At 47.4% G+C, this 15253-nt stretch overlaps 1 protein-coding gene across 1 annotated transcript; it reads left to right on the top strand.

Moving 5' to 3' along the window:
- The first annotated feature begins 5823 nt into the window (after nt 1–5823).
- Nucleotides 5824–14846, top strand: LOC144177917 (ficolin-2-like). Its single transcript, XM_077705506.1, has 4 exons — nt 5824–5958; nt 10156–10261; nt 11781–11948; nt 14527–14846. The coding sequence occupies exons 1-4, from the start codon at nt 5932–5934 to the stop codon at nt 14787–14789; spliced, it is 564 nt and encodes a 187-aa protein (XP_077561632.1). The 5' UTR covers nt 5824–5931; the 3' UTR covers nt 14790–14846.
- Nucleotides 14847–15253: the final 407 nt, after the last annotated feature.

A 15253-nucleotide genomic window follows, 5' to 3' on the forward strand; every position in this document is an offset into this window, starting at 1 on the left:
ATCTCGTGATGGATTCTTTGGTTGGCCAATCCCTAGGGGCATCCTGCCACAATCAGCATCAGAGGCGCTGCGGACGGGGCTGGTATAGCTGCAAGGTGCGTGGCGCTTCCCGCCACAGCTTTCCCACGGGAAATTCAGCATCCCCCTCTAAAGTTTTCAGTTCGTCGTTTCCGTTGACGTTCAGCTTCGCGTGCTTTCGTTGTATCAGTAGCTTCTTGACGTAGTTTGAATGAGTCAAGGACATAAGGCGCGTTCGTAGCACTTGCTCCTGTCCCGGATTTGTAGCGTAGTGGGAAGAGCACCGCGTACCTCCCGTTGCGGCCAGAGAGTCGTGGGATCGAAACCGGGCGCCGCTAACTATATCTTTTTTTTATAGTGTAGTATCGCGGAGCTGTGGGTGTAAGGAGGAGAGTTGCGCATGCGCAGTGAGCGTGTGGACGGCGCCGCCATCAACGACGGAGGACCAGGCGAGCCTAAGAAATGCTTCGCATTTAAAAAAAGAAAAAGAAATGGACTTGGACTGGCCATGTGAAATGAACCCACAGCCAGTGGACCAGGTTACAGAGTAGATACCAAGAGATGGGTTTAGAAGAAGGGGAAGGACAATAATCCAATGCAGGGATTGTATAAATAAATTCGGGGGTAAACGGTAGACTCGGTCAGCGCAGGACAGGAACGGTTGGAGGTCAGTGGGAGAGGCCTTCGTCTTGCAGTGGGCCTGAGTAGGCTGCTGCTGCTGACGATGATGATGATTTTCTTTTACCTGATGCTTGAATTTCGACCACAATCTTGATAAATGAAACGCGCGACATTCTTTCGAACACATTCCAGAGAGTCAGCCAGTTATCACATCTTGGGCGCCATATGGTATAAGCATATTCTAGCAGAATAAACAGAAGTGAAATAAAAATGGTGGTTACAAAAGCATGGCTAAAATATTGTGTACTTTGTACTCGAAGTCCTTCAGCACTGGTTTGCCTTTTAGGCTCACCCTAATATTTTGTTCTTTGATCCTCGCGTACGCCCAATTTTTTTAAATTGCAAACCACCTCCAATTTGCTCGTACCGACATACAAGGTAATGCAGAAGAACACATGTATTAAATCATTGTCCCTGTGCTTCTTTCGAGCATTTCTGAGCTGGTACTGGCATTTGCTTGCCTCCAGTATATTGTGAGCGGGCCGCGTTAGTTCGATTTCCGAAAGAAACGACTCGTGTCTCCGATTTGTTCTGCAGAGAAGCTTTTATGCATCTCGGGAATTTGAATAGCTGATTGCACACTATCTAAATATCAATCGCTGGTACATGGGTCAACGGGCTCCCACAGCGGTAAGTCTGTTATTCTAATACGCTAGGTTAAAGTGAAGTATCCGCCTGTACCTATCGCACTACAGAGGTCCCGTTGACGGAGGGGTGGTCCCTGCCTTTTAATGAGGGACAGAAATTTTGCATGTCTTTGTGTTGTAATGATGATGATAATGAGTTATCACTTTTGTGTGTAAGCATGCACTAGCCAAGAAAAAAGTGAAACGAATAAACTAGCAACACCACAGCACGGACAAGCAACTATGCTGGGCACATTTTACTATCCCAAAAGACGGACCACACGAGTAAGAAAATCACAGGACGAACGATAGACATCAACTAAATTTATTCCAAAATGCACATTCACACTATGACAACAGCCCACGCGCCGAAAAAAAGGGGGGGGGGAGAAAAGGGACGCTTATTCATCAACACGTGTGCTCGTTAATCTGTGCTGCAGGAACGTCACTTCTTTAGTGGACAATGCCACAGAAGGGGTGCTGATACACTCGTCGCCTTTTTTATCAATACATTATGCCTCGCAGATTTCGCATTCGCGTTGGGTGCGGGACCTGTGCAAGACCTGTGTTTTTTCGAACGCTGGAGTGCATTTGCACCTGCGACAATGGTCGGCCAAGTGCCACCCTCCCATTGCAGCCAATACTGCTGAGCGATGCTCTCTAAGTCTGTCATTCAGGCATCGCCTCGTCTGGCCAATGTAACATTTACGGCAGGCCAGTGGAATGGGATAAACTACACCAGTATTGCATGGCGCAAAGCGCATGGCACTCAGGCCTTTTCCTTTCGCTGTTGGCTTTGTGGCACATTTTCGCCAACTTGTGGGGCGCCGAAAACACAACAGGCACTCCGCATTTTCCCGCCACCGTTTTTTGAGGTGATGCGAGAAGCTGATGGCTGATGGATCACTGGGCTCATCCTTTGGGACTGATCATTTCGTTCAGCAACTATGGCGAAGACGGGAGCAGTTAGGCCTGGGTCGCCTTCTTATAATGTAAATTGAAGCAGCCACCTGTCCTATTCCACATGACTTGGAGACGAAATTTTGGAGGGGTGCTCAGAGATTATAAAACATGAAGAAGGTCCTTGAGTATTACAGGGGTCTGGAGATTGTGTGTTTATTCCGTGACCTTCGTTTCCAGGAGCTATGGCTGTTGCGGTCACAACATGCATTCTCCTCGGCGTATACATTATTTCATGCGTCCCTAACGCCGCGGCTGCCTCAGTGGGGTGGTCGTACGCCAACGAAGCCGAACAGTACCTGAACGAACTGGGCAAGAGGATCTCCAACATAAAAAGTGAGTTAACACATACTGCCAACTTCTCAATCAGATGCTACTTCATGCCCTGAAATTCGAAATTCAGATTACTCTATGAAAATCCTGCAGTCGACGGAGTCATCACGCTCTGTAAACATAATCTCAAACAACTTCAGAGATACACCTAATAGGTCCCGCATGTTTTTGCGTCAAGGATTACTTTTTATTTGAAGTCATAGGATCCTGCATGTCTAACGGAAGGGCTGTCGCCGGTACGTCATCTTCCGTTGCGACAACGTCTTCGACACTAGAGGGCAGGGGCATACCCAAAGGGGCTGTTTCAGTTTTGGAACACCCCTAGAAATTTTTACACCTGCCTCTCGCTGCCATTACGGAATGATCTCCAAGATATAGTTATCATGTGGACGCTGGCCCGCTAAGAAATGGAGCGCTGCGTCAATGGTCACAAGCTGGAAAATGCTTGCGATGTACGGTACGGAACTCAACGAGAGGCAAGCTCGCAGCGCACGCTGCTAACACCGCACGTCTCATTTCGTTTTAGTGGTGTCATGTGCTGCACCGTCGTGCGCACAGGATTAAGTGCTATAAAAGAGAAGCATGAGAAATTCAGAGCCGCGAAGATTCCCTCAGCATAGCCGCCATCGGCTTAACGCAGAATAAAATCGTTGTTGTGAAAGTTAGACGAGAATATGATAAAGAAGATGCTAAACACAGTGCCGATCACTGTGTTTTAGATTTACGACTTGTCTTCATTGTACGTTTCCACAAGGAATTTAGTTAATATTTGTAGCGTCGGAAGTGATCACCTACATATGAATTCTTAAGCGATAATAGATTTCAGTATCCATGCCAATGGGCTCTTCTGTAGTCTTGCATTTTTTAGCCCTGCTTCTCGCTCAGATACGTACCCACTGCCTCTCGTGAAATCTACGATGCCTAAAACATATTTCAACAGTTTGTCCCAACGAATGCCCAAACAAAAGGAAGGGATGGATTTTTGAAGTTACACGCATAGACGACTGAAATCGCTAGGTTGTGATGTCAATGCCCGAAGAAATTCTGGCATCAAAGAGTTGAAATTTCTGGAGTGCATTCTTATCATGACGTAGAAGCTGAATAAAGTAGCGTAGTTCGTGTTACAGCCCAAAGTGAACGTAAATGATTTAATTGTCTTTTCAAAAACATATCGCAGGCTCCTACTGACATGAAATTCGTCATTGAAGATAGTTCGTAGACATTCGCAAGCCATTAATGTATATATTGCCGTGAACCATGCATTGGGTTTGTTAGTTTATTGGAGCGAACTTGTGCTCCTCTATCAACTCAAAGAATACACAGGCGGCGAAACAGCAGTCAACACAGTGACGTGCGTAGGCTGGTGTCGACTATTCGAATGCCGCGGCATCTGCTCAGCGGGAATTTATCACTCGGCGCGAGGGTTTCTGGAATAGTCGAATTGTATCCAGAACAGCGTAGATCAACGAAGATTATTCTAGGCTGTTCGCATTCGTTCGGAACGCTCTCCCTATCAGAAGAGATAGCACATGCGGCACAGAAAGAAAGAACGGAACACGCGCCTCCCTTGGCACAAAGACAACAGGGATAACACAGGCCGGCGCAGCCGGGCGGCAAAAGCAAAACACAAATAAACAAACCCAATGCATGGTTCGCGGCACTATATACATTATTGGCTTTCCAATGTCTGCGAACTATCTTCAGGGTTTTTCTAATACACGTATTGTGGCGAAAATGTACCCGGGGCCAAAATCGCGTTGACACGAAGTCCTTAAGGCCTGTTAGTTTCGTTCATGTCATGTTATTTTTACTATAAATATACATTATACTAATCATGCTGATAGTTATGAGTCATAATGGGCGTGAGAAATGTACCATTTTTAGACTGGTTAACACATCCGGGCACAATCAGGTTGGCGGCAGGGTGGCTCAGTAGAGCCGCCGTGCGGCCAGTGTAAATAGGGAATAAAAATTAGGCGGACGCCTGACCACTGCTTATGACGTATTGAGTGCGAAAACATGAGGGCCCAATGTCAGAAAGCGCAAATGCCCTCTCAAAATCAGCAGCATTCTTTTCCGCTTGCGCATTTTTGTCTTTAGGTAATTACTGTGACTCACAACAGACCTGCACCCGCCGCTCCCGTGCTTTCGAATTTCACCCTTTCTTTACGATGGGCTGGAGCGGCACACCAGCCCGGAATAGCCGTGTATCCGTCGTTATCGCTGCGTTATACCTGTACTACACAGCCGTTTCAAAGACCTTCCGAAGACCTTCGAACCAATTGTCTATCGAGTGGCCCATTGCCAATACATAGGGTGAACTTCCGAGGGAGCATTCAACTGTCATTTGAAAGTCGCGTGTAGCATAGGCATTAGCCGCTCGTGTGCTGCTGTTCCACGTGGCAGCCCCACCATTTGTGTTTCATCCAGCAGTCATGCAGAGGACATAATGCTCCTGAGCAGGCAAAGCTACTAACGCGTGCGCTCTTACCAGATTCTTTTTGTTCCCCCGTGCACGCATAAACTGGTGACCACCGGTGACATGTACTTGCCTAGATGGGAAAGACACCGGAAAAAACGTCGCACCATCAGCCCTTTCGAGGAAGACAAGAGCGGGACCGCATGTTTCCGAACGCTTCGCTGCCCTCACGCGTCGTGTGATGTCACTCCGGGTAGTATTCTATAGAGAAAGAGTACGGGAATTTTATTCATCCTATGCGTTGTGATTAAAACCACCCCTCCAAAACAGAGAGGGGTGTCATCAGTCCAGGGCTCTCTGGCTGTAGCCGGCCTTCCGTATCCAAAGAAACGGCTAAAAGAAGCGCGCTTTTCGTCACCTGTGGCGTGGAGGTGAGGTAATGGGTGCTCCCACAGACGGGCTGGGTTTGAGCCCGAGCACGTCTCGCCATTCTTCGCACAGTTATATTCTCAATACGTTTTCTAAGGTATATTTTCTGCATTGATTTTGTTAATGAGGGCGATGTTTTAATTCGCGGCAGGGCCACCTTTAATTAACGGGCTGCATTGCGCGACGGGATATCGGACGTCACGTCGCAGCGCTGGGAAGCAAAGCGTTTCGGAGCACACTACCCGGCCTTCGAGAGGTCCACCATGTTTTTTGTGCCATAGACACGCCATTTCTGGCCGAACAGTTAACTAATGCTTTCCCTTTAGTACAAATGCAATGATGTTCGCAGAGGCTCTCCGTCCTCGGCACTGCAAGGACCTTCTGCAAGCGGGTCAGAGGCCAAGTGGCCTCTACACAATTTTCCCCCTGGTAACCGAAGTCGATGGGCAGATCGTCTACTGCGACATGGACACAGATGGCGGAGGGTGGACGGTACGTTCACGTTTATCGAATACTCCTAAGAAGCCTCATTCCAGAGGCCGGTCATTCGAGCTATTCCAGGAGCTCAACAATAAACAAAAATTGTTTCACCTGTAATGTTCTGCTTCCTTTACCGCAACTAAACACAGCGTTTCAAGGGAGATAAAAAATAAAAAGAAACATCTCTAACCTATAACATAGTGCGTCCTACACGTGTTGATGGTGTCCCGTTGAGATCCCGGCTAGCTAACGCGAATAACATCCAGGTGTCTCCTCGCGGTACTGCGTCGGCCGAATACTAATGAGGGTGGCAGAAGATTCGTAATAGGCGACTGAGCATAGTTTGTAAATTTCGGCGCGTGCTATTGTTTATTTTAGACTCTTCTTTACACGAAATGTCTTTCCGTGCATCTCCATCTCTGCTCCAACGCAACATAGCCAGAGGTCTACGTTGCGTTGAACCATGATAGGAGGACTTTTCGTACTTCTCTGCCAAGGCTTCGCAAAACGCAGTACAGGATGCCATCAGGCCCTGGAGCAGATGAACGGCGGGAGGATGAAAGACCGGCATCAAGCTTCTGCACCGTAAAAGAGACGTGTAGGCGGTAGTCTGCCTCGGCTACTTCCTCTTCACTCTGGCTGAGATGGAGAGCAAAAGCCCGAAATGGGTAAAACTGCTTCAGGTGATGCTGAAGAATTTGCACCACTTGCCTGGTCCGTGAAAGGGGTTTGCGCGTGGATATAACATCGAGCAAAACCGCCGCCAACGCTCTCTTCCCGGTTTTTCTAAAGGCCATCGTATTTTCAGCTGTGTGCGGTGACATTCTGACAGATCTTCTGCAGCTTGCGCCCTTATGTACTGGCTCTCTGCGCGGCGCCATATAGCCTGTAGTTGTTCGTACAAGGCATCAACGAGTTTTCGATGGTTCGAAGTGCTGACATACTTAGTGCTGGCTCCCATTGCAGGCCATATAATGCCTTCTACATTTGACGCCATCGTTGTATTTGCATATAAATCCTCAACTTCTAGCGTGAAGTTCGGCCGGTCAGTACAATGGACCCTAGGGCATCAGACGGTCGGAACCATTGAAGCTGCACGTAAGTTGGTATGTGGTCACTTCCTTGTGATTCAACATCAAAGCACCAACTTACAGAAGGCGATAGACTCCTTGATACCACTGCTAGGTCCAAACTGCAGTATGAGAGTCAAAGAGGAAAGGTTGGGGAACCATTATTTATAGCAGTTAGGTTTTGTTGTGTATAAAGTCCACCAGTCAGTTACTCTCGTGCTAATTGTGTCACTGCCAAACTGGGGGTGGTGGGCTGAAATCGCCCGACTATGATGCATGGACAAGGGCCGGTGTGCTCAACAAAGTCCAGGTATGTGCAGTAAATATCCGCGAGGGAAGGAATGTAAGCGCCAATGATCGAAACGACCCGTCGCTTCTGCGTTAAAGACAGACAGACATATTCCTTAAAGGCATGCGCGGAAATCGTATGTCTGACGTAGGGTATGTCCCTACGTACGCACATTAGTACCTTGCTACCTGTCTACCGGCGACAACAGCTGAACATAACCGGAGAGACGAAACGGGAAGAAATATTTGGCTCAAATATCACGAAAACAGGGAATTGGTGGTACTTAAACATACGCTGCCGAAATTCAGACATATTCCCTCGTACTCCTCTTACGTTCCACTGCATAACGAAAGACTTGCCAAGTCCCCCCTCAAAAATTTGTGTGCTTGTTTGTTGCGCCTTGAGAACTCACTGAAGTACCTCAACGAGTGGCTCCAAAGCATCTAGCACCTGAGCCGCGATCCTTGCAGGTGCTCTTTACAGCCCAGATATCAATCTTCGCATAGTATTCACCAGCTGTTCAAGCATGCGTAAGACCTCATTTGTGAGCCACAGTCCACCGCTATGCTGGGCATGTGGTCCTCTCGTTTCACTTGCCGACAATGTAGAAGCTGGTTGCAGCAAGGCAAGCTAGTCTTCTATGGATACACTTTCAGATGCAGTGTTCGCCCCTCGAGGAGTAGGAGTGGATCGTGATTCCTCCTTTGTCCGCACTGGTGGTGGTGGTCGCGGTAGTGGTGGTAATGGCGGCGTCGGTGTGGTTTGCAAGTAGTCATTGTGCCGGGATATACTGCGTGACTGTCGACGTCTCCGACGGGAGCTTCGTCGACGTCGCAGAATTGACGCTGAGTCTCTCATTGGGTAGAGTTTTCTGGGACCATAGGACGCAGAACTCGACGCTCAAGTATCATTTGTGGGTATACATTAGGTGTTGCCGCGTGAGGGCCCGAACAGTTTGCACACTTCAGTGCGCCCTTGCAGCTAGCATGGTCATGAGAATCACCCCATCGCTTGCATGCCATGGCATTCTTGCAAGCAGCACTCATATGGCCCAGCTGCTGACACTTCTGGCATTGCAGGGGCCGTGGCAAATACGGACGCACACGGTGTCGCACGTAGCCTGCCTTCACAGACGCCGGCAGTGAATCGCACTGAAACACTACTTTTACGCACAGCGAGCGACCGATGCGATGAATGTCCAGGATGCGGACTGTTGATGACAGAAGCGGCAAGAAGTCATGGTCGTTGATATTCAGGTCTACATCAGAGATGACACCAGTTGTTTCTTTCCCGTGGGCCTCGAAAATCGTACCTAGATGTTTCCTAAGACTTTGATGGCCTTCAACGTGTCTATGATTCCGTCAACAGTCAGCACGTTCTTTCGGGCGTTGATCCGGATTTCGTTAAGCTGATTAATCGCAACTCGGCGAAAGCACTCTGAGTTTCTGATGGTTCAAGACATTTAGGTTATCGGTGTCCCTGACGGGTACATAACCAACAGTGAAGACCTTTTGAACAGATGACCCGGCGCCCATCGTCTCACTTGTCGTCGAGATGCGGCGGAGTTTCCTCTTCAAACGACGCCCTGGGACGATGGTACATTCAGAGTCTGAGTCCATTTCCTCAGTCATGGACCGTTCGGGGAATTATTGGCAACCAGCAGGCTCCAAGTTGTCGGCTAATGACGGCGGTGATGATACGGACCGTTGTGCAGGGTCTGGTCGACGTGGGATAACTTCAACGCCCATCCTTGAAGGTATCGTGTCGACAACACAGTTGCTAAGGGAGTTAAACTCGCGAAAAAGGAGAGAGCTAACGGAAAAAGACTTTCCTCCTGCTTCGTCTTCTTCCGTGGTTGCAAGAAGCATCCGGATGAAGCTGTAGGACGAATTTTCCCGCCATCGCTTGAATGGGCGACGTGAACCGCAGACTGGGCTACCTACCGAGTCCTGTAAGCGTAAGAAAGGCAGGGACTCGACCAGCCTGAAAAAGCGAGTCGAGATATTTGCGTGCACATCCGGACGACAACGTAGGCCGCGTGTAAAGCCCGTGCGCTTTACTGCAGGACCATGAAACGATTTCAATTCAAGTTTATTTTTTTTCCCAGAATCAACTGGACGACTTCCTGGCTAAAAGCTGCTTGAACAGCTTGACAAAGGCCAGGAAGCCTTTGTCAATCTGTTCCAAATCCAATTCCGATCTCACTGGAGGTACATGATCATGTCTTTCTTAGAAAAAGGGGAGAACTTCAGCACCTGAGTTTTCGCCCGAACGTTTCGAGAATCCGCTTGAATTTTAAAAACCATGCATCCAAAATTCTGAGTCAATCTGAGTACGTCCGAGTTCTAAATATATTGGCGCTCAGTGAATCGTAGTTCGAGTGAATTCTGAGACCTATTTTGAATTCTGAACCCCAGTGAGTTCTGAGTCCATTTTGAGTTGCCTGCCCGAGTGAAGGATGAGCCCGAGTTCACAGTTTTACGCTCGCTGTGAGGTTGAGCTTGAGTGCGCTTAGATGCGTTCCTCAGCAGTGAATCTGAGGTTGAGCGAGAGATGAATCCAAAATAAATTGGTAAATTAGTTTGAGTGAGCCAGTCTAACTTTGCCGAGTCTGTCCCCAATAACCCGTGGTTAATAAAGTTTTTATCTATCTGTGTGACTCCATGCATCACACAATGTGAAACCGCTCACATTCTTTCCGCCTTGTCGCAGGCCAAAAGAATGTGAGTGGTAAATGCCCCTTCTGCAGGAAAAATGATTCTCGTTGTTGTGCGGGAGTTAACTGAGGCGATCAAAAGTAGCTGCTTTCAGTTAGCGAGTATATTTGTTGCTGCTTTTTGGTTTTCGTAGGTGATCCAGAGACGGGGACAGTTTGGCAACAACGCCTACTACTTCTACCGAAACTGGACGGAGTATGCAGCGGGTTTCGGCGACCCTAACAAGGAGTACTGGATCGGTACGAAGGGACCAAAATCGTGCGTTGTGTCGTGTTATCCCACATGTTCTTTCAGCAAAACAAAGGGCACAAGACCCTGTTTCGAGAATTACGAAACTCTGGTGTGACCACAATCGACCGACGGCAGTTACAGAAATAAGCTTTTACCACGCAAGGCTTTTTACTGTTCTTCAAGGCTGTTTTGATTGGCTACTGTTAAGAGTGTGAAACAGGCTCCAACAAAAACTCATTCAGTATGAGGGGTGGAAAAAGATGGACACTGTCAACTGTGTGTACCAAAATAATGCGAAGCTTCAAATGTTTTCTGTCCTTCCACGTCACGGGTTTTGAGTAGCAAATATCATAAATAAGTTGAGAATTTGCCGTCGACAAGACAGGGAATGAGTTATAACAGAATACCACAAGCTGGAACTCCGTATTCCGGAAAACATATGAGGTGCGTTGACGTAAAACAGCCTTCGACCCCGCAGCGTGACAGATATCTCACACACAGCAGCCCAGTATTTGCGTTTTCATTAGAGTAAACGAGAGGGGGATGGAACTCTAGAAGTTTGGTGTTCATGAATTGCTCATACAATTTGATTGGATTGGAAAAACTTTACTGATGCCTGCAGTGCACGCTTTCGCACATAGACTGGGCCTACGTCGTCCTTGTGGCGGGCGTGCGGCGCGGATCACCGCTGGCCGCTGCCGGCACCCCGGGTTCCTGCCTGGCCAACGCCTAGAGGGCCTGCTGGACGGCCCGTAGTTGTTCTTCTTGCTTGTTTCTCACAAATTTCTTTTTTCAGCACTGGCCAAGAAAGTCATAAACTTATTCGATCGCTCCACACCACTCCCTATATTTACTCAAGGAGGTAAAAAACAGATACATTGAAATGCAGCCTCTTTGTACAACATCGTGCAGCGAAGCATCAGCTGCAAATGACAGCACATTCGGGCCATCACACAACGTTTTTTTTTTTGTGTGTACGAGCTCAACATTAGAAGACAAATCCTAGTGTGGCAGTCTGTCAGCACAGACGAAGAGCACGCTCGCGGGAATACATGAGGAGACAAATGGTCGTACTAGTTACAGAAGAGCTGTAGTCTCTTAGAATGGACAAAAAGAGCGTCAGCGCGGAATAAAGATAGAGAAAGAGAGAATAACGCATTGATTTCGAATCTTCCCGTAGTACTTGCACTTTTGTCAGTTATTAAGCTGTCAAGTTGAACCGATGTTCTGTTTTCTCATCTGTTGTGAAAACCTTGACTTGTAATTTTAGTTGGAGGGTTGAGGTTGTCCGAGCCACTAATTGGAGGTAGGAAAACTGGATGTGGGAGGTATAGAGGGTATAGGCTAGTTGCACAGGTCCACCATTTTTTTCTTTTCAATTGAACCCTCGGCACTGTGGGAAGGTCAGAGGCCTCGTTCTTGGTGCATCAAATAGGGACAGCATGCAAGGTACTGAGGAACCCTGCAGTTTAATTTTTATAGAAACACCTTCCTCAGAGTACTAAATACTCCTTTTTTGACTTGCAGGCAACAGGGCCCTTCATGCGCTCACTTCAGAGGCGAACGATACAGCCCTCAGAATTGTGCTGACAAACGGAACAGGCGAAAGTGTGTCGTTAGATTATGGCAGCTTCCACGTCGGCTCCGAGCAACAGCACTTCAAGCTGAATATCGGGAAATACTTCGGTCCGGCAGGTATGTGCTTCACTGATCCTAGGAAAAATGGTATGATAGTTGCTCCCTAAAACGACCAACGGCAACGGCAATGTATCATGTGTGCCTCCAAAAGGAGCAACGTTGCTCCCTTCAACCGAAATTACCATGGGTGAACAAGCGCACACAGTGGGGGGCTTATTTTTTCTTCTGATTATCTACATTTCAGCGGCGGCAATCTGCGCGTACCGTAAGCACCAGTTAAGTTGTTCTGACATGCTGGTACGAGCATGTTTGAATGTACTTTGAGGGGCGCTCTTCAGTACTACCAGGATTGCTGCCTGCATGGTTCATTGGCGGTGAAACGGTCCGTTCATTAAAAACCTGACCATTCGTAGGCGGTCGCTTCGGTAGTTAACCACCAGAGTGTAATTGAAGGTCCATAATTCTTCCTCTAAAAGCTACGTAGTGCCACAAAAAGGGTGAAAAACACGGGACTAGCCGAAGCGGCTCTTTGGAGGTATAAGTCATTGACATTTACTGAGCCATCCGTTTACACGCACGACTTTCTGCAATAAAAAAACAATCATCACGTTACGAACCTACCACAGCACAAACGCCACACAAGAAAACAGATGCGTCATCGAAATAATGCATTCGGAAGGGGTGCACTTCATGTATATATAGGCGTGGTCTGCCGGAGGCCGCACGGGGTGAGGCGCGCAATTAATTTTATCTTCAGAAAACTGCACATTATGGTTTTCAAAATATAATACTGGTCAATATTAGGACTTTAATAATAGCACTTACTTTTTTGTGTACTTTACAGTAACTTTACTTGTGTGTACTTGTGCGTACTTCTTTAACTTTATAGGGTACATGCACCGCGCGGAGGCTGCCCGGTATGATTGACGCGTTTATTACGAGAGTACGGTCGTACGTCAGAGCTAAGAGAGAGGAACTGCGGTGACGTTTGTTTTAAATCACTCAGACCAGAGAAAGCGCCGCCACCAGTCGGATTAGGCTTAGCATGGCGGGCGATACACCAAGAGCGCCGTTATTGGAAGCGCGTACAGTAGTATGTGTTGAAATATGTACACAACGATACGCTATTTTCAAGCATGTGTCACTTAATTTGCGGAAATCAAAACACAGTGACGAGAGGCTGCGAGTGGTTGATGTCTTTACCTTGAGCTTGTTCAAAACCGCTGAGCAGTCATATTTATCGCGATGGACAAAGAGAGGGATGGTACATGGAGGGGAAACGTTGATGCTCGCCTTGTACCCGTCCGGTTAAGGGAAGAGCCGGTTGGTCCTAGGGAGAAACTGCGCTGCTCGAGGGACGAACAGTGGAAGTTGCTCCCTTTTTTTTTTCTGAGAGTGCTAGCGACGACAAAGCACGAGCACAAAAATGCTAGGTTTGTCTTTACATCAATAATCACCAAACTATTTTGCCCGGAAAACTTAATATAGGTAAATGTACTGTTTCAAGGTACCTATGTCTTGATCTTTCATGCCTATAGTAACACAGTTATTGAATTCCAAAGAGTTTCTGAAGAAGGCTTCACGAAGTTTCCTCGAAACAGATAGGAGTGAAGTGACGTTTTTGTCCAGTAAAACTGCGCTATGACCGGGGCAGAATCCCGTTGATGACATCCTCTCTCCCAATCCTACGGCGCGGGATTTTGTTCTTCTAATAAAAGAATAACTCCCCCATCACCTCATGAGGTTTCGCCTCAAATTCGCATGTTATGGCATATTCCCACCACTTACAGGTGACCCCTTAATCCCTACGTGCCCTAATACTGTCACTACCTATATGAACCCTTCGAACTCACACTACCCTCCCGATTACCGTTAAATAACTGTCTTGCATGAGCATTCTAGAGCGGTAAATCTATTTCCCACGTCAAGCAAGCCCACTCATCCGTCTCATGCTCTGGGCTGACAACTATTCTATTTAAACAACCTTCAGTTGAACTTTCAAGTCAGTGGATATATGTAATGAGAATGCGACGTGAGGTGCTCACGGATCCGGTTCATTGATTCACACTGCCACAGAGCCCCGCTCCAACCACACCACCCCTCGCTCTAAACGGGACTAGAGCACTCCCTTTTACAAAAGTGTTCTTTTTCACCTTATACTGTTCGTTGATAGGTTACAAAGCGGCATTAGTAAAAATGCTTGAGTCAAAGTACTAACCACAAATATTACCATGATAGGCATAACAATAAAATATATGACACGGAAAGCACGGAATAGTTCACACGGAAACTTCTCACAAATACCCTCTGGATTGACTGTTTATATAGAGGTGGAATAGCGTATGACGGGTCAGTCACCATATGTACGATAAGCAAGTGAAGGTTGATAGTGCAAATTTAGGTAGGGTAACACGTGTGTTGAAATCGACACCTATGAAGGAACGAGCCCTATAGCGAGGCCGAAAGCTAGTTAGAAAGATAGGGAAATAGTGAGGATCACAAGTTTATGCAGCAGCTTGAAGTCGTTAGAACAGCCTGTTTTCATGCTGTGGGAAAAAATAGATCACGATCATAGCGATAACGGGGACGTCACCCTGACAGCGGAGCTTTGCTTCCTGATTTGTGCACCTCGCAGGGTGGGACTCGATGAGCACAAGCCAAGACTGCTCGTTCTCCACTCACGACCGAGACAACGACAGGGGGTCGGCTAGCTGTGCGGTCAAGTATCACGGCGCCTGGTGGTACAACGACTGCTTCTATGCGAACTTGAATGGCCTGAACCTGAATGGGTACCACGACAGCTTCGCCGACGGCATCGAGTGGATTCTGCGAGGTTCTACGGGGTTCTTCGCCCATTATTCCTACCCTGAAGTGCTTATGATGATACGCATCAATTGATAGTGTTATCTTCGACAGCTTTTTATGACCCTCTCAAAATTACACCAGGTGAACCTGCCCAGTTTACTGTACTCATCTGCAGCCACGCTGCTTTCATTCACGTTTCAATGCGTGCGCAATTTCTTCCGAGTATCGCACAGCATTAACCAAGTAACGTCCTGCACCTGCCTAGAATATGGATTTAGCTAGGTAATTTATTCGCTTTATTCGTGCGGATAAGATCACTGATAGAAATAAAGAAAAGAAAACTAAAAGAAATATACCAAATGAAACGAAGAGCCTCCCAGGCTAATATAGCCGAATGCTAACTAAATAGGAGAACAAGAAGCCCACTTGGGCAAGTCATAGCCACATGCGGGTATGAAAACACCTCTAAATGCAGAGAAGCGGGGTTAAAATGCTTACACATTAGTAGAATATTCTCGGAATCTGTACTTTTAAAGGCGATAGGCTTCTTGTTTTAG

This window comes from Haemaphysalis longicornis, unplaced genomic scaffold, assembly GCF_048455015.1.
Source record: "Haemaphysalis longicornis isolate Haplotype H1 unplaced genomic scaffold, Haemaphysalis longicornis Haplotype H1 scaffold_336, whole genome shotgun sequence".
Taxonomy (NCBI): Eukaryota; Metazoa; Arthropoda; class Arachnida; order Ixodida; family Ixodidae; genus Haemaphysalis; species Haemaphysalis longicornis.